We start from the raw sequence: 19,016 nt of genomic DNA, 5'->3' as shown, positions 1-19,016 counted from the left end.
CTAAATTTTACATATATAGAGGAGAAATGAAAAGCAACGAGATGTGATCGTGATAATCCAGACAACTGTTAGGAACACAGAAATAAAAAAGAATTTAGCACTAAAAAGTCCACTGTAAGAAATGATTGCATAAATATGACAGACTTTCTAGTACACAGAATCAATTTTGTTATTGCCTAAAAAACACTACATAGTATTTTATTGAAAAATCTTACAATCTATTAACTTAAACTTAGTTTTTATAAACTTGCTTACTTGTTAACTAGCTCACAGAAATAAAAATGGCAAATAAAAATCAGATATGAGAGGGCAGGAAAGAAGCAGAAGAGAAAGCTCTATGGTGCAAAGCAAGGCCCTGGGCGCAACCAAAAGCAATCACTAACTTACAGCAAGAGAGATGCCAGGAATGTTATTTAAAAGGCAAAAAAAAAAAAACAAAAACAAAAAACCTCAAGAAACTTGAGTAGTTTGAAGCCATTTACTTCAAAAGCAAGCAAACAAATAAAAAACATGCATACTTAAACAGAAACTCACTAAGCAAAATATACAATGTTGTTATTGTTACTGAAGGTAGGGTGGAGCGGGCCTCGAAATCCCATTTTCTTAGTGTCTTCACCTATTTTCCAACCTAGTCTTTTTAACACATGCACACACATGTCAAATGAATATGATCTGAATATTCTTCCCAAAGGAGAAAGATTTCTTTTTAACTCCAAAGGAGGTGAATTAATTTTTTTGATGATAAAATATAGAATTTTAATGCTGAGTATAAATTGCAGAGGTTTATAATTTTCCTCCCATGGAACATTTCATTCCCCCATCATGTCAAGACAAGATATCATCACTCTCATTCATTCTGAGTGACAGCAGTTTCCCAGAGCCAGAAGACAGAATGTCTGATGTCTTTCTAGGTCCAGCTCTGTCCCCCAGTTGCTGATCTGCAGTTGACATTTCACAGATTTCATTTGACATAGCTTACCAATCTCTTCTTTGACTTTTATACTTCTTTTAAACAATAGAAAATTGTTACATAAAAATGCATACAACAGACTAGAATTAAAAAAAAATCACTGCTTATCAGAAGCAGATCACACAATAGCAATCCAGAGAATTGAGTCAACTATTTCCACTCATTTAGTGGAGGAGTTTATATAACCTTAGCATGAGCCATGTTTCAATGGTTTGGGGGAGAAAAAAAAAAAAAAAAAACCTTAGAAAGGTTTCTGCAAATATTTATCTATACACCTTGGAAATTGTCTGATTATTTGGGGATATGTACTTGGTTATGCTCCTTCCCTTCTGCAGCCTGCTCCCCCTCTCTGTTCACACTGAGCTTCCCCACTTTGCAGTAAGGTGAGCCAGAAGTAAAGAGCTCTCCTGTACATGCAGTACTTAATCTTAGATTGTTTCATAGAACAATAGGCCCCAACTGAAACATGTAGAACTGGTGAAATTCATGTGCAGAGAAATTGCAAATGGCAGGAAAAGCAGATGGATGTCATAGAAGACAGATGCACGAGAAGTCAGATCCTCTGAGCTTGGAGTGTGGCTCTACCCCTTACTATAATAGCTAGCTAGTCTTGAATAAATTCCCTGACTTCTCTCAGCCTCAATTTCAAGTGCAAAATACTCTCAACTCTTGCTGGGGGGTCATAAAATCTGAGATAACATATTTATTCATTCATTCATGAGGTATTTATTGAGCACCAACTAAGTTCTTCGGGTGCACTGAGTGAGTGAAATTCATACAGTTGGGTCCGACTCTTTGCAACCCCATGAACTATATAGTCCATAGAATTCCCTAGGCCAGAATACTAGAGTGGGTAGCCTTTCTCTTCTCCAGGGATCTTCCCAACCCAGAGATCAAACCCAGGTCTCCCACAGTGCAGGTGGATTCTTCACCAGCTGAGCCACAAGGGAAGTGCAAGAATACTGGAGTGGGTAGCCTATCCCTTCTCCAGCGGATCTTCCCAACCCAGGAATTGAACTGGGGTCTCCTGCATTGCAGGTGGATTCCGTACCAACTGAGCTATCAGGGAAGGTGCACTAGAGATACAGTAACAAACGACACTGAGTTTATAGAAGCTCTACTGTGGTGAGAGGAGACAGGCAATGAACGCGTTTAAATCCACAAACTGTGTATTGAGCTAGAAGAAAGGAGTAGTACAGAGAAAAACAAAAAAGGAAGGTGAGGGATGGGAGGGTAACTACGAACAATTTTACATTAGGTATCAAAGTCCTTTAAACAATGAATGTTTGATACATTTTTGATGATCAATACATGTTTATGGAATGACTTCTCTGAACAGAGGGTACATTTAAGCTATCTGATTTAAAATATACCCAATGCTTAAGCGTTGTCTAACACAATAGCATTGTGTTAGAATATCTATTAAGCTCCAAAAAAAAAAAAACAAAACTTAGGACTCTTTTCTCCCTTGACTATTTCAATATGGAAAGAGGCTCAAAGAAAGTGAGGCATTTACTCATCTGGTTAATTTTCTAGTTCTATGAGCACTTAGTTGTGGTTTTCCAGCTTTTCCAACAAGTTATTCTGAGCCCACAAATCCATACACCTATAGAATATTTGAGGTGAAGGACATTGGTGCACCATCATATCTGGCCCAGAGACATGAAATGGTTTGCCAAAGTCACGCAGTTAGTTCTCCAGATACCACTTTATCCCAATAAGGTAAGATGTTTTTTAACAGAGATGCAAAGCAAAGCAGAGAGACAAGGGAGCATGGAAGAGGACTCCTGTGGGCCTCTGAGGTTTTGTTCCTCACCGCCAGGTGATGAGGATGGGCGGGGGGCGGGCATCAGTAAGCTACTGCCTTTAAGAAATCTGACTATGTGTTTCCCAGTTTGCTCGGTTCTAAAATGGGGATCTTTGTGCCCAAGCCAGGCTTATACCTTTAATCTTTCCAACTGGATAGCTCCTTTCAGTTACACCCTCCCTTATGTATAAATCCAAAATATTTCTATGTGTCAATTAACAATTGTGTTTCTTCAAACAAATTTTATTAATAGGCTGTGTTGCAAACCAAGCACATGTCATAAGCATGCCTCACTTTTCCTCATTTGTATTGTATATGCAATCAGTGCTGGCAAGCAACGTGGGGCTGTGTGTTTTAGCACTGCTTTGGGGGTTAACACTTTGAAAAGAGGTGTTTACATGATCAACTAGATTAATATGTGCTTGGATAGTTCACCCCCTCCCCACCTTCTTTCTTCCATGAGGGTTATAGACCTCCCAAAGAAGGAAGAATGCATCGGAACAGCTAGTTTCATTGTATTCACATGAAAAATATTATTGATTTGCTGCCAGGGAGTAGAAATAATGAATAGAAACTGGTCTATGGTAGATTTGGGGAGGTATTCTTTATTCCCCCAAAGAATTGTGGGGTATCATCTGTAGTGGTTTTAAAATTCATCTGTGAAAACTAATCAATGAAAAATGGCTTTAGCATTTGGCTGACTGCAGAAGGGGAAAAAAGGAATCCTTTTCAAAACCTAAAAAGAAAAGCACAGTTTTAAGGATTTCACATCTGATTTAACATCTAAACCGCTCCCCCCCAATGATAATACCCCACTTTGTATAGCCAGACAGCGCTCCATTTTAGTAGACTTTAGTGGTCTTTATAACAATTTATGAATCACTTCATGAATTCCTGGCTGACTCATCTGGGTGACTATAGTATCTACTTATACTTCCCTTGTGTCTCACAAAAGAGACACTTGGACTCAGTTCAGTCCAGATTTGTCCTCGAATGAATCACAGCACGTTACTGGGGGAACTGCAAATTGAATTCTGCTTCTGAGACAATCAAGACTAGTTTTCAGAAATGAAGAAACAGCCTTGGGGAAGTGTGGGTAATTGCAACATTGTCCATCTGGGCAGGACCAAAGCAGGCCAAGAGCTGTATGTTCATCTGAGGACTCGGTTCCAAACTACTCAAAGAGCTGAATCCATCCCCTGGAAGGGCTTAGTGTTTTTCTCCTTACAAGAGTCTGGGTCAATATTAACTGCAAATAATTTATCAAGTTGGATGAGTTTAAGGCTAAAAAATAACTGCCTGAGTCTCCACAAAGCATGAGGGCTGTGAAGTTGGCTATAGGTGAAATGATCATCAAAGCTTTTTAAAGAGGCCACATATATATTATAACGACTATTTGTGGGAAATATAAAGGATGGAGTGTTCTGGAGGAATGCTTCTCCACTTGGGTTTATGGAGTAAGTTATAAGTCAAGAAAACAAAGTATCCAATGCCCAAGGCAGAGAAGAGTATTTTTTCTTTGCACAGTGCAACAGGGTCTATGGCATTACACTACTACTCCCCTGTGGAAATGCAAAGCGAGGGGGAATGGACATCCAGGCTATGTTACAGAAATGAATTATGCAGGATTCATTTAACCAAGAGCCAGGCTTTTTGGAATATCTTGACTGCAGAATTGGCTGTGACTCGGTTGTTTGTCTTATTTCAGAATCTGATGTGAAGGGGAAAAAGGAAAGAAAAGTCTGATTCTGCCAAATCCTCTATACAAAAAGGTGCCAACCAGAAGAACATTTATCCAGAGTGGTCTTAGACATTTCATGTCAAAAATACTGCTGTGGAAAAAAGTTCTGTAATGATGTCATCCCTTGGGCAGCTCTGAGGAGGTCAAAACAAGGGGATTAACTCATGGTCCTGTGGCTAAGGGAAGGCTTTCTCTTGTTCAGCAGAGTGTCAGGCACACAGTTCAGTCTGCCTTGCAACAGAATGCACTGGATGAGAGAAAAACATTCAGAAGAGAGAGTAGTGAGAATGCCAGATGAGAAATGAGAGGAAAAGTGTTATTTTTGTCCAAACAGGAGACAGCAAGGTATAGGTAGGTTAAAAAATGGCTTCTTCCGGGCCTTCCTCATGGTCTCAAACTACAAACACAAGTCTCTTGACGACATCAGGACTTTCAGAACTGACATCCAATGTAGTACTCTTGCCAAGTACAGCTGGGTGCCTTTGAAAGCCACTGCTAAATGAGATCTCCGAAGTCAATATAATCCATAAATTTGAAAAGAAACTAGCTGGGTGGTTGTTTGTGGTCAGTAATAACATGTGCTGTTTATATGCGCTTTTTTTCCTTCATCTGAAGATGTCAGGTTACTACTATAGCAACCACAAATGAATTTTTAATACCTTCTCTTGAAGTGAGACTCAATAATAGGCTATAGCAATGAATTAAAAGAAACATAATATATACAAAAATTCACAGTTAGAGAAAGGTTCAGTTCAGTTCAGTTCAGTCACTCAGTTGTGTCCAACTTTCTGCGACCCCATGAACCGCAGCATGCCAGGCTTCCCTGTCCATCACCAACTCGTGGAGTCGACCCAAACTCATGTCCATCAAGTTGGTGATGCCATCCAACCATCTCATCCTCTGTCATCCCCTTCTCCTCCTGCCCTCAATCTTTCCCAGCATCAGGGTCTTTTCAAATGAGTCAGCTCTTCGCATGAGTGGCCAAAGTATTGGAGTTTCAGCTTCAGCATCAGTCCTTCCAATGAACACCCAGGACTGATCTCCTTTAGGATGGAATGGTTGGATCTCCTTGCAGTCCAAGGGACTCTCAAGAGTCTTCTCCAACACCACAGTTCAAAAGCATCAATTCTTCAGCACTCAGTCTTCTTTATAGTCCAACTCTAACATCCATACATGACCACTGGAAAAACCATAGCCTTGACTAGATGGACCTTTGTTGGCAAAGTAATGTCTCTGCTTTTTAATATGCTGTCTAGGTTGGTCATAACTTTCCTTCCAAGGAGTAAGCATCTTTTAATTTCATGGCTGCAGTCACCATCTGCAGTGATTTTGGAGCCCAAAAAAATAAAGTCAGCCATTGTTTCCACTGTTTCCCCATCCATTTGCCATGAAGTGATGGGACCGGATGCCATGATCTTCGTTTTCTGAATGTTGAGCTTTAAGCCAATTTTTTCACTCTCCTCTTTCACTTTCATCAAGAGGCTTTTTACTTCCTCTTCACTTTCTGCCATAAGGGTGGTGTCATCTGCATATCTGAGGTTATTGATATTTCTCCCGGCAATCTTGATTCCAGCTTGTGCTTCTTCCAGCCCAGCGTTTCTCATGATGTACTCTGCATAGAAGTTAAATAAGCAGGGTGACAATATACAGCCTTGACGAACTCCTTTTCCTATTTGGAACCAGTCTGTTGTTCCATGCCCAGTTCTAACTGTTGCTTCCTGACCTGCATACAGGTTTCTCAAGAGGCAGGTCAGGTGGTCTGGTATTCCCATCTCTTTCAGAATTTTCCACAGTTTCTTGTGATCCACACAGTCAAAGGCTTTGGCATAGTCAATAAAGCAGAAATAGATGTTTTTCTGGAACTCTCTAGCTTTTTCAATGATCCAGCAGATGTTGGCAATTTGATCTCTAGAGAAAGGTTAGGGCTTTCCAAGCAGCACTAGTGGTAAAGAACCCACCTGCCAATGGAGATGTAAGAGACGCAAGTTCAATCCCTGGGTCAGGAAGATTCCTTGGAGGAGGTCATGGCAATCCACTCCAATATTCTTGCCTAAAGAATCCCATGGACAGAGGAGACTGGCAGGCTATGGTCCATAGGGTCGCAAAATTTAGACACTACTGAAGCAACTTAGCATGTGCAGAGACAGGTTGGTTCTTATAGATGGAAAGAACATTAAATCCCCAAAATGCTATCATTTTGCATTTCCAGCACCTCATCCAGTACTATGCAATGATAATAAATGTTGGCTGTTGCTGTTGAAGAAATACTCTGTTGAGACTACTGGTTCCATAGACATGGTTCCCAACTTAGTGTCAATTCTTGTGTCCAGGTAGATATCTTTGTCGAACTGGTGTGAATGGCCAGCTGAATATTTGTTCAGAAACCAGTTTCTGTTTCTGAGGGGAGAATATCTTATTCAAGAGAACAATTTCAGCCATTTACTCTGAGAAAGACGATTAAAACAGAGAAAAGTTTTTCTCCTTGCAACTAAACAGAAAAGCAACTAAAGACTATTTCTCAGAAAAGGAAGCTAACCCAAAGACTAACCAAAAAAGACTAACCCAAAGAACTTTGTCTCTTGGTTTTTCTTCTCCTCAATAAGACCCCTCACCACTAATGAACAAAGAGTCCTTCACCTACAAAAACATACACAGTTTCTCAGCAGCCAATTTCTCCAACTGTTTCCACCTGAGAGGGGAAAAGATGACATTTATTTCCAGATCACACTGTTAAAACACTAAGCAGAGGCTTTCCTTTCCAGCCTTTTCTATATCAGAGAAGACGTACTTTGTAATGTGGATATCTTGACTTGGGCTAGAATGGCTTGTGGGATTCCACTTTAGGAATTTTGGTTCTATATAACTCGCTCTTTCAGAGAAAGCATATGAAAAGAACACACTGCATACATCTGAATACTCTAATAGCTTAGCAAACTCCATGTTGCTTCATGCTAATGCACTCAAGTAGAGATTTCAAGAAAAAGAATTCTATTTTACCTCAAGCCTTCTTTGTTACTGTCATGACTCACTTTCCTGACTGAAAATCCAAGGGGACTAAAAAAACACCATCTCGGGCTTCACGTGAAGTGGATCTGTTTGGAATGCGGGAACAAAACAAAGATGGCTGATTTGGCATTCAGAGGTGAAAAAACTCCACTGGCACTTAAAAATTATAATTCCCTTTATAGACTTTCTAATAGATAGTTTGTGGTGTGTGTTTATAATTAATTTGAAAACAGGGAAATAGTGCATTTCAAAATTTAAAATCCATGGAAAACAGTTTGATGTGAATGAATATTTGAACCGCAAATCAAGCTATGTGTTTGGTGGAGTAACACACAAAAGCTCACATCAGCATCTCCTGCTTTGCCATGAAGTCACACGGAGAAGAATGTGGAGATGGGAAAGCATCAGTCATCTCTTCAGGATTACTGCTGCCCTTCACACTGGAAAAAGGAGCTTGGACTTTATTCCAAGAATGGTGGGAACACAGACACCAGCAGGAAACCCTCAGTGATTCAATCTACCCTTTAAGGGCAGCTCTTGTTGTGGTGTGGAGCCAAGACCATGTGTGTGTTGGGTGAAGGTGGAAGGTTGTGGGTAGGTAAGACTGGATGTTGGAAAAACAGTTAGGGGACTGTTGTACTTGAGATAGAAGGGGATAGCGGTGAAGTAGGTTTGGAGGAGTAGAGTTGATTAGGCTTAAAATGTATCTGAAAGTAGAGCTAAATTAGGCTCATAAAAGTTTGGCAGACAACACAGATGTTTAAATTAGAGATAGATTAGAGAGGACTAGGGAAGCTAGCTCAGCAATGCCTTTGTTGTTCTACTTTTCTTCCAAAGGATCCATTCAGAATCACTGGGTAGGTAAGAGGAAAGTAACACCAATTTCCTCGTATGGGTGACTTACTGGGAATGACTCTGGGTGGCATATTTATAAGAAGCTATTATTAATAGTAAAGTGAATATCACTGTGAGAAGAAAGCTCATTCCAAAGGCCTATAACCCAACTGATATTTTCCACAGAGGATGAAGCATGACTGTGGTCATGATCAATATTTAAGAAGTTTTAAGACCAGTGGGCTGTTCCGCCCTGGAATATTCCATCAAGAAGTACCAGAAGTTTCCCACAGATTTAAGGAAAACAAAACAGAAAAAAGGACCTCAAGCCTTTCCAGTCTAAGATCCAATGCTGTAATCTCCATTATCAAGTCCAGGATATTGGAATTTTCTTCCTCTTTGTGTCTACAGCATCAACATCAGAACAACTTCCATTACGTTCAATTCTCAAGTAGACGTGTGGAGGGGTGAACTTTGGACCTCACCTCTCTTAATCTTGAATATCTGTGTTAGTCTCTTTTCTAGAAAGAAATTGACCCCTTAATGGAAAGCTAAATGTGGATAACTGTCTTCTGAATAGAAAGGGCTGAAACCCAAAGAATGATGCTCATGACCTGGCATTAGGTGAGCATCCTATCAAATCATTCAATCACTCTTAAAAATTTCTTCTTTTGCTGGGCCTAGAATATGTTTTGAACTCTTCCTCAATGGATAATAGGATATGGAGGCCTTTGAAATGTATACCAGAGTCACCAGGGTACCTGTCTTAGCCAAATACACAAAGCCTGTTCTCTAGATAAAGCCCAAACTCCTTATAGCAGTTCATGAGGCTCTTCCAACATTTATTTATAAAGCTCCACTCTTGCCTGCTCTCGCTCCTCTTAGTTTATAAAATATATACATATATATGTCAGGCAATATCATACATCATATATATACACATATGGTCCTATAGACCTTCAGATTTCAAGGAGACATTTCTTCTTCTATTTCTGCCTCCCCAATTTTGGTTAGGTGCCTCTACCATCTCCTGTAGCAACCTTTCCTAATATCCTAAATTCTGATCACCAATTGACCTGGTTAGCTCTCACAGGACTGAGTGCTTAAAGACTGCAGGACTCCCATCAGTCTCCTTCATCACATATCCTCAGTGTCTAGCATATTGCATTGGTGCCCAAACATCAGCTGACTGACTCAATAAATGAACAAACCTCAATGCTAGGATTGATTTTGATAAACTTTAATATTTTATATGATGCTTATGATTTAGTCATTATTGCATGCACCCCATTCCAGTACTCTTGCCTGGAAATCCCATGGACAGAGAAGCCTGGTGGGCTGTAGTCCATGGGGTCGCTAAGAGTTGGACACAACTGAGCGACTTCACTTTCACTTTTCACTTTTATGCATTGGAGAAGGAAATGGCAACCCACTCCAGTGTTCTTGCCTGGAGAATCCCAGGGACGGGGGAGCCTGGTGGGCTTCCGTCTATGGGGTCACACAGAGTCAGACACAACTGAAGTGACTTAGCAGCAGCAGCAGTACACATAATAGAAGATTAAAATGAGAGAGAAAAGATTAAGTGTAAAGAGAGAATGTGTATATGTCTATGGAAAAGGTGAGTAGGTGAAGATATCCATGTTCCTGCTTACTCAGGAAGTTCTGGGAAGGGCAATACAGCAAAGCAGGCCTAGTTTGAGCTGTTTAGATGCTACAGATGTAAATATGTGAGAATAGTTAGTATTGAGCATCTAGTATTAAAGGCCACAGGAAAGCAAATGGAACCTTAGCAATGGCAAGAGACTCCCAGCAACATGTGTATGCATGAACATTTGTATTAGAACAACTATGTACTGTATAGAAGTATGCAGGTTAGACAAGATGTAGGACCTTTGAGAACTGAGGTCACCACCCTTCAGACCAATGAATCAAGGGGAGTAATCCTTTCTAGAAACTCCTCCAGGCTAGAAACAGGAGTTGGTAATGAATCCTGTTTCTGAGGCCTTCCCCTCACTGGTCCTTTTTGCTTGTTAAATCCTCCTTAGGATCTACCACTGTGAAGAGAAGCATAAGAAACCTGGAGGTTACAAGGAAACTTTAGGTTCCTGCCCTCAGAGAACTAATAATCTAGTTAACAAATAGACATCTGGGAAATGGAAAACAAACAAGATGGATAATAAGGACCCAGTGATTTAACTGGGGAGCTGCAAGAGGCAAGTTGAGTATTAAGCCAAGCTCAAGGCTGATAACATTTAGTCAAGGATGATAAGATATTGAGGGAATATCCTTCTGTCTCTTTAGACAGAGAAAGATCCTGAATTAAGATGAAGAAATAACCAAACTAAGTCAATGAGCAGGTTGATTTGACAAGAGTTAAAGAACTTTACATAACTGCAAAGATATTACACAGAAAACAATTGCTATTTTTAACCCAATGACATCCAGGAAAGACACAAAAGGTTCCCAATGGTGAATTAGAAAATGCTGTCTATGAAGACCAGCCCTGGTTACTCAAAGGCACAGAAAGACTGCACATACATCAAAGTACCTAGAACTCTAGCAATATTACAGCTGATATGAATAGAAAATAGTAAGTCTTCCCAATACTTCATATAGACTCAAGAAACTGACATTTATTATTTGGTTAAGGTATTTAGGTTATGTTCTCAAAAACAACTGTCCCTAACATTCTTTGATGTTGATTCCTGTACTAGAATGTATTCTCTTCAGGGAAGAGCACGTCCTTTCCTTGCTTTTAGTCTTCTCTGGCTCAGAGGCGGGGCTCATAGGAAGCCCTTTACATGTTACTCCACTCTGGTAAATCCACAAGTCCCCTAAGTCTGGCACTTGTACTACAAAGCACACCATGTTTGTGGCCTTCTTTGGAATGAAGAGAGGCAGCCAACATGCTCTTAGACAAGGTCAGTGACACAAGTCTAGCTGACTTATTCTTGGGACTGGGAGATTTCTCCATCTCAAAAAAAAAAAAAAAAAAAGGTTTCCATCAATGTTTATTTTCTCTAGTCTAACAGACATACTTTGAAACTCAGTAAATTAACATTTCCCAAGACACTGGGCTCCTCTTATGGGAAGCCACTGCCATAAAGCACCACTGGCTCAACCAACATGACATGGTAAAACACCACTTCCCATAATAATTTTAAGTCAACATTAGGTGATGTGGTGTGATTTGGCTTAACTCACTGAAACGATGTATCATTCAGATAATATTTCAAAATAAAAACGGAACCTTGTCAAATTGAGAAAACTTGCATTTCCTTTATTTTATGGTGGGAAGGATCAAAGGACCTCATGCTAACTGGATAGATGCAGTGGACATTTCCTGACTTATGACAGTGACTCAGCCCATTTTATTAACAAGTTAAAGTTAAATAAATGATGAATCAATGCCCGCAAAGCAGGGGGAAAATGCCAGTTTCCCACTAAAATTCGCAAAGTGTGATAAACTTATTTCCGTTAGGAAAACTGCTGAAGTTTTTACTGGGGGATTTCCCAGGCAAACAGAGGCAAAGATATATAAACCCAAAGCGGAAGGTAAGCACATTTCCTCTTAGTGTTTTTATGCTGAATACTAATGCAAACACAGTGAATAATTCAGGGCTGTTTCAAGTCATCCTCATCTTCAAACCTGATTGGAAGAGATAACCTTCCATGCCCTTGCTCCTTCTAGTTGGGCTGGCAGAGGAATGGGGCACACATTCTGTGGGGAAAGCAGAGCAGCAAGGCAGAGCCACAAAAGTGAAAATATCCACTTTACTCACCCAGCCATACAAAGTACACCACCCTCCTCTGCCTCTCCATTTACTCTTCCATGGCTATTCATATTATCAGTCACTGCAATCATTTGACAACATCCTCTGGCTTCCAAACCTGAACCTTTCAGCTATGTCAAGGTTGCCTATCCTCATGCCATGTAAGAGTCTAGGTGCTTTACCTGCTTTGGTTCATCTAATCCTAATTCCCTGTGAGTTGCACACTAAGGCTCAACAGAGCTAAGGAACACCCCATCACCTATGCGTTACTCTTGCCAAATATGAACAAATCTGTTTAGGAGGAAAAAATCAAATTAGTTCAAATTGTGGAACATTCTGCAAAATAAATATCCTGGGTTCTTCAAAAACTGTTGATGTCATGAAAAAAAAACAATAATAATAATGATGAAGAAGATGATAATTTTTTTAAAAGCTAGGAGAATTCATTAGAGTAAAGAAGACAGAAAAGAAATGAAAAATATGATCTTTATTAGATCCTGGATCATAAAAAAAAACAACTCTATCTATAAAGAACTTTATTCACACATATGAGGAAATTTGAATATTGATTGCATAGTAGATAATAACACTTTATCAATGTTAAATTTCCTGAGTGTGATAATTACATTGTGATTATGTAGGAGAAATGTACTTCTGAGGAGATCTTTCCTAAGGTAATTAGGGTTAATGTTCATTGATATTCCCAACAATCTCTCAGATTGGTTCTGAAACAACAGGCAAGCAAACAAACAAAGGCTCTCTCAAGTCAGAAAGAGAAAGAGAGAGAAGGTGGGAAAATGTTAACAACTGGCGAACATGGGTGCAGAGTATATATGGGTGTTCACTGTGCCATTCTTACAGTTTTTAAATATGTTACCAACATAAAAAAGATGAAATTAAAAAAATTATAAAATAAAAATGAAATGTAAAAGACAAGACTGAAACAAGCTAAGTAGCAGGAGCATCTAAGGAACACATTCAAACAATCAGCAGCTGTGGGAGCTGGAACTTAATCTGGTGTTTAGGTGGCTGTTGTTTTTAACTCCATTAATGGCTACAATCTTTTTCTACATTTATTCTTTTAAAGGCTACGTACAAAAAAGAAAACACACAGATTACGTCCTTCTTCTATTCTTGTAAAAAGTCTTTACAAGCACCAATAAGAAGATGAGGCAAAGAGGAAGAGGCCCCTATGGATGGTTTCTTAGCTTCACTACCTGGTAGGGGATGATTCTCGGCCAGGCAGAATGAAACGGGATGATGAAAAGCCAATGAATAATATCACTTAAAACCCAACTGGAAGGTAAATAAAATCCTAAAATGAATAAGCTCAACTGAATTTACAGAAATATGTCCGATAACTGGCAAGTCTGTGAATTTAATAGATGATTATCATTTGTACTGGTTTGCTGACAGGTTTTGTGGGCGAAGGCTAATCATTTGTTTACACTTAGCCATGAACACAGAAGTGTTAAGATAAGTCTAACATATCTGATCCATGTTTTAATTGCCTATCAGATACATCCACATGGATGTTTCACAGCCACCTGAAACTCAAAACCCCAAAGTCCATTAATTATCATTCCTTCTTTCCCACCCTTCCCTCTACTCAACATCCTCTTTTCTTCTGTTAATAGCACCATCATCCACCTTGATGTCTTGGGATAAAACTCCAGAATGAATTCTGGTCCTTCTTCTTTACCCCACACATACATTAATAATTAGTGATTCTGTATCCTAATAGCCCTCGAATAAACTCTCCATCTTATTGCTTTACTTTAGTTCAGGTCTTCATATTGTTCACAAAGACTTCTACAATAACCTCCTTCTTATTTTCCCTGCCTCTCCCCTCTGATTCATCTTAATTACTTTACTATCTTGTCACTTGAATTCCTTCTCTACCAAGGACTCAAAGGATGCTTCTTAAATGAACAGATGTATTAATAAACAGTAGGCATACATTTTTAAAATGTGGCTCAGTGGACTTAACACATTAAAAAACTCCTAGACCAGGCCAACGCCAACAAAACCACAGATTGCTGGTGACATCAAATATTCAAAACTTTATCCTTATTGCCTATTCAACCCATTATTTTGTCCACCTAATGTCTACTACTCCAGGATTGCATAGAGGTGCCCACAAGAACTTTCTCCCCTGTGGATATTTAGGAGTAACCCCTCCATAGGTCAATTCAAGCCAGATGAGAAGTGGAGAGAATGGAAGGAGTGGCATACTGTCATACCACAAGGCAGTCCAAATGTCAAGATTTAAAAATTTTCTTTCAGAAACTCTTTACGAGGGTGGTATCAACACAAAGTATTCAGTGAGCAGCCCCTTTCTGGCAGTGCATTTAAAATCCTGTGCCCTTTTATGCTGTGCTGTTAAAATAACACTACTGAACTATGGTTCTGAAGGCACCATCTTACATCTGGAAAGCATTTCAACCTATAGGGACATTACCTTAAAACTGAGTCCCTGAAACAAACTAAGGAAAGATGAGAAAATTCTGATCTGTTTGGTCAGTATCAGACACTTCAGTTGATTATTACCAGTATCTTCATTTTTTTCCCCCATGGAAAATTAAACAGATAATGAGGTATTTGATTCACGTGCTCTGTGTATGTACTTTTAAAATGTCACCTTTGTGTAATTCAACCCACCAATGGATTATTAATAAAATGCAACTGTCAAAGCTCTTCTCGGTGGAGAGAGGTTTAGCGGCGCCACCTATTAGAAGAGAGAGACAGATGGCCTTACCTCTCAGCTCCGGCGTCCACAGCTGCGAGTGGAGGTAACTGGGAGGAGGGGTTGTGGGGGCTCCCCTGTACAGTATGTCCCGGAGAAGGGTGACTGACAGGATGTGGGGGTGGCACGGCCCCAGCAGCTGTTCCACTTCGGCTTGAGTGATTGCTGGAGAAAATGGAAGCTGAAATCAAGGGAGAACAAGCATCAGGTTGCACCCCAAATGAAGTGCATGCTTTTTAAATACTGAAGGCTGACAGCAAGCATATTTTAGGGGCTTGTTTGTTTTCCTCTCGGTGGTTTTAAGGGAACAGTTCTCCCCTTACTGGATATACACAGCTTCTGTTTTCATGGTGGAACAGGTTCCTGGCTAAGGCGCCTTTACTGCTGCTTGAGCAGTTCATGTCCGCTCGCTCCAGGCTGACGTTCATGGTTTCTCGTAAGAGCTGCCCTGCCCGGCAAGGGCCCTGTCTGGACACTGTGTAATTAGTCCATCTTGTAATGGTTGTACCTGGGCGAAGGTCTCTGTATTTGCACTTTTCAGTCACAGGGGATGAGAATCAGGTAACACAGTATTCGGTCTGCTGACCCGGAAGGACACAACATAGGCTTCCCCCCTTTTCTTGGCGCCGCAGTGAGGCGCTGTGGGTCACTCCCAGCATCCCTGTCACTGCTAAATCAATGTAATTGAGAACAGAGCTTCCCCTGATCCTAGTACCACTGCAGGACCCTACATTCTTTTAACTTGAGAGTCTCTCCGACCCTGGGCATTTCCCAATGGTGTGATGAATAAATGTACCCAGTCTTTATCAAAAATGAGTCCTCTCCCAAAACCACAAAGTATGGAAAAGGGGCCTCTGGGATCTTCTCCCGCTGTTGTCTGTTATGACACAGAGAGTCAGTTACAGCCTCATTCTCGAGGGCAGTCTACCCTTTGAGAACTGTAAATGACCTCAAACTTAAATATGTACCTATTTAGATCAGCTAATTGGTACGGTATCACAGAAGAAACTGGGGCCTGTCACTTTCAGAGTCTATCACTATCAGAGGGGCTCTCTCCATGTTCGGACCTACTCAGCAGATATCTCATTATGCTGCAATAATAGCAGCATCATTATGCTGACTCTTTAACTGCCTTCTCTATACAAAGCTCTGCAGAGCTTTATACCCATCTCTGCTCTTTTTGAACTTACTCTACTGATATCAAAGAATAAATGGATTTCAAAAAATTTGAAAAATCAGGTTCAGGATTCAGAAAAAGAGGCCACATAATCAAAGAGATTTGAAGGTTTAGAAGTTCAGGAGCTGTATTTTTAGACCAGTACACTTTTCTCCTACCTCTCCAGGATAGAATTAATACCCCAGATGACCCAGCCCCACAAAGCGTAATCCAATGGAATAAAAGTTCAAGTACTTAAAGGAACATGTGAAGAAGCAGAATTATCATCTTCCCGCTCAAAAAGCTACTGACAGGAGTGTGATCTGATTTGAAGGTTTTATTTTTGGTAAGTCAGCATTGTGTCAGGCTGACTTCTGTCCTCAGACGCCTGCATCCTCCACTGTCTTCCAGGTCTTGAAGAGGTGGTGAGACTAGAAAATGTTTACCGGCTCTAAAGGGCAATGCAGAGCTTCTGCACGTCAGCCTCCAGAAGAGCCGCACATTTGCAAACTCGCTAGTCACCTTATGAATCACTACCTCATTTATGCTCAGCTCGCTCAGGCAACCACATTCTGCTTGTATTCCAAATAATAATTTTACCCACGGGAGAAGGCTGTTTGGATTGACTGTGGCAATAGTTTCAATACGGGGTTTGTCAGCATGAAGCTTGGTGTTTTATATACTATTCCAAAAACTAATGGAATAATAAGAGGTCACAGAGACACTGCGAAAACACAGCTAATTTTTTTTGTGCCTTAATGTGGAAACGTGAATTCTCTTATTTATTTTGTTGTACCTGCTGAATGCATCCATCACTTATTATCCCCTGGAGGTGTTTTTGTGTGTGTGTGTGTGTTTATCACAGGCAAGTGCTGCCTTGCTGTTTATAACCCATGAGTAACAGAGAAATCTGGTATGCACACTCCATGCTCTGCTCTGTGTTTCGATAGAAAATGTGCTACTCCCCAAAGGTCTACATTAGTGATATTAGCTTTGTTTTTGCATTAGCTGCAATGAAATAGGCTGTGAAATTTGGTATTGTGTGTAGCCTGCCACACACTGAAAGTCAGGCCTGATTAAGGTCCTCTCCTTCAGCCCACTTAATAACCAGGCCCAATCATCCATCAATCATGCATCCATCCACCCATTCTCCAACCATTACTTTTTTTAATTCAATATTTATTTGGTATCTACTACATGCTAGCCACTCTACTATATGTGGGTTCCTATCCTTGAGGAGGTTGCAGTTGAATAAGGGGTACAGATCTCTATAAATCATTATACCAAAATACTGAGACTTACTAGGATACAGCATCAAATAGTGTCCAAGTCTATAACATACTATCTCATTTGTGGCCTCCAAATGTGCCCTAATCTCTGGCCAAATCAGACAACTGACCACACCTCAAATATGTCATAGCAATGTATGCTACTGTGCTTTTTGCCTGTCATATCCTCTACCTTTCTGTACTTATTTCAGTATTTTTGCTGTGTGCATACAGTTACTTGTGTTCTTCTCATTTATCTCTCAGCAGCCAATTATTCCACAAGTATTTATGGGGTACCTACCATGTGACAAACACTGAGCCAGGTTTTGGGATAGACTAGGGAACCAGATACTCTTGGTGCCTACTGTCTCCAATGCATCATTCATGTTTATTTAGTAAATGAAAATGAACACAATCTAAATGCCATTGGAGACCATCCTGGGTTCCATGAACAGGACAAGGACAGAAAGGAACATTCATCCACCAACTCCTGTCCCCCATTGGTAAAGGGTATTACTTCTCTCACACTTCCAAGTAGGTACATGTACCACAGTGGTTAAAAGTTCTCACAGATGCCCAACATCTGGGCATCAGGGAAGCCTGAGGACAGAAAACTAGTGCATTTGAGGGGAGGTGCTGCCAAGTTATGCTTGGTTGCCATAGCAATGGCCATAGGTAGGGACAGGTAGTGAAGGGGATGTGAGATGGAACATAAGAGGTGTATGGTTTAGGTTTGAAGGCTCAGAAACTTGCCCTCCAGCTGTGCTGAGGTCACGTGTTGACTGATCAACAGTTAAAACATACATCTACAGCTCTTCCATTCACTGCTATAGCCAGTGACTGGCACTGAAACAGGCAGAGACCCTTTGACTGGGGACCCCATAAGAATAAGGAAGGGAGGCTTTAGGGTTCAATTTGAAGCATATTAAAGAAAGTGTATGGGTTTCCCTGGTGGCTCAGCTGGTAAAGAAAGTGTATGGAGCAGTTTCTTAGGTAGGGTATAAGAAATTACCTGTCAGCAAAAGGAAACCTGTGATTTGCCTTTATATTCTAACAGATAGAATGAGAAGTATAAAACAAATTCTATTCTGCTTAGATAATTTTGTAGAAGCTTATAATTCAGTGTTGACACAGAGTGCTTTGCAAGCAGAGTCCAAGGCAACGTTTGGGGATACTGCCTGAGACAAAAATAATGACCAGAGACTTGGAGGAATTAACTATAGAATTGTGGCTCAGATCAGTTCAGTTCAGTTCAGTTCAGTCACTCAGTCGTGTCCAACTCTCTGCGACCACATGAACTGCAGCATGCCAGGCCTCCCTGTCCATCACCAACTCCTGGAGTCCACCCAAACCCATGTCCATTGAGTCGGTGATGCCACCTAACCATCTCATCCACAACCACGTTGTCCCCTTCTCCTCCTGCCCTCAATCTTTCCCAGCATCAGGGTCTTTTCAAATGAGTCAGCTCTTTGCATCAGGTGGCCAAAGTACTAGAGTTGCAGCTTCAACATCATTCCTTCCAATGAACACCAAGGGCTGATCTCCTTTAGGATGGAATGGTTGGATCTCCTTGCAGTCCAGGGGACTCTCAAGAGTCTTCTCCAACACCACAGTTCAAAAGCATCAATTCTGTGGCACTCAGCTTTCTTTATAGTCCAACTCTCACATCCATACATGACCACTGGAAAAACCAGAGCCTTGACTAGACAGACCTT

At 40.5% G+C, this 19,016-nt stretch overlaps 1 protein-coding gene across 5 annotated transcripts in view; it reads right to left on the bottom strand.

Moving 5' to 3' along the window:
* GLIS3 (GLIS family zinc finger 3) overlaps positions 1-19,016 on the bottom strand; it is a 691,476-nt gene that overhangs the window by 36,815 nt on the left and 635,645 nt on the right. For all 5 annotated transcript variants that reach the window (XM_086415266.1, XM_086415264.1, XM_086415263.1 and 2 more), the window contains one exon: positions 14,890-15,058. In XM_086415266.1, the coding sequence (XP_086271392.1) occupies positions 14,890-15,058 (169 nt within the window). The remainder of the gene's footprint in view (positions 1-14,889; positions 15,059-19,016) is intronic.

Source organism: Bos grunniens, chromosome 8, assembly GCF_055505025.1.
Source record: "Bos grunniens cultivar Pamir isolate PY7600 chromosome 8, Bosgru_T2T1.0, whole genome shotgun sequence".
In the NCBI taxonomy this organism is placed as follows: domain Eukaryota; kingdom Metazoa; phylum Chordata; class Mammalia; order Artiodactyla; family Bovidae; genus Bos; species Bos grunniens.
The sequence above is the reverse complement of the archived record's forward strand: the minus strand, read 5'-3'. Positions and strand labels throughout refer to the sequence as shown.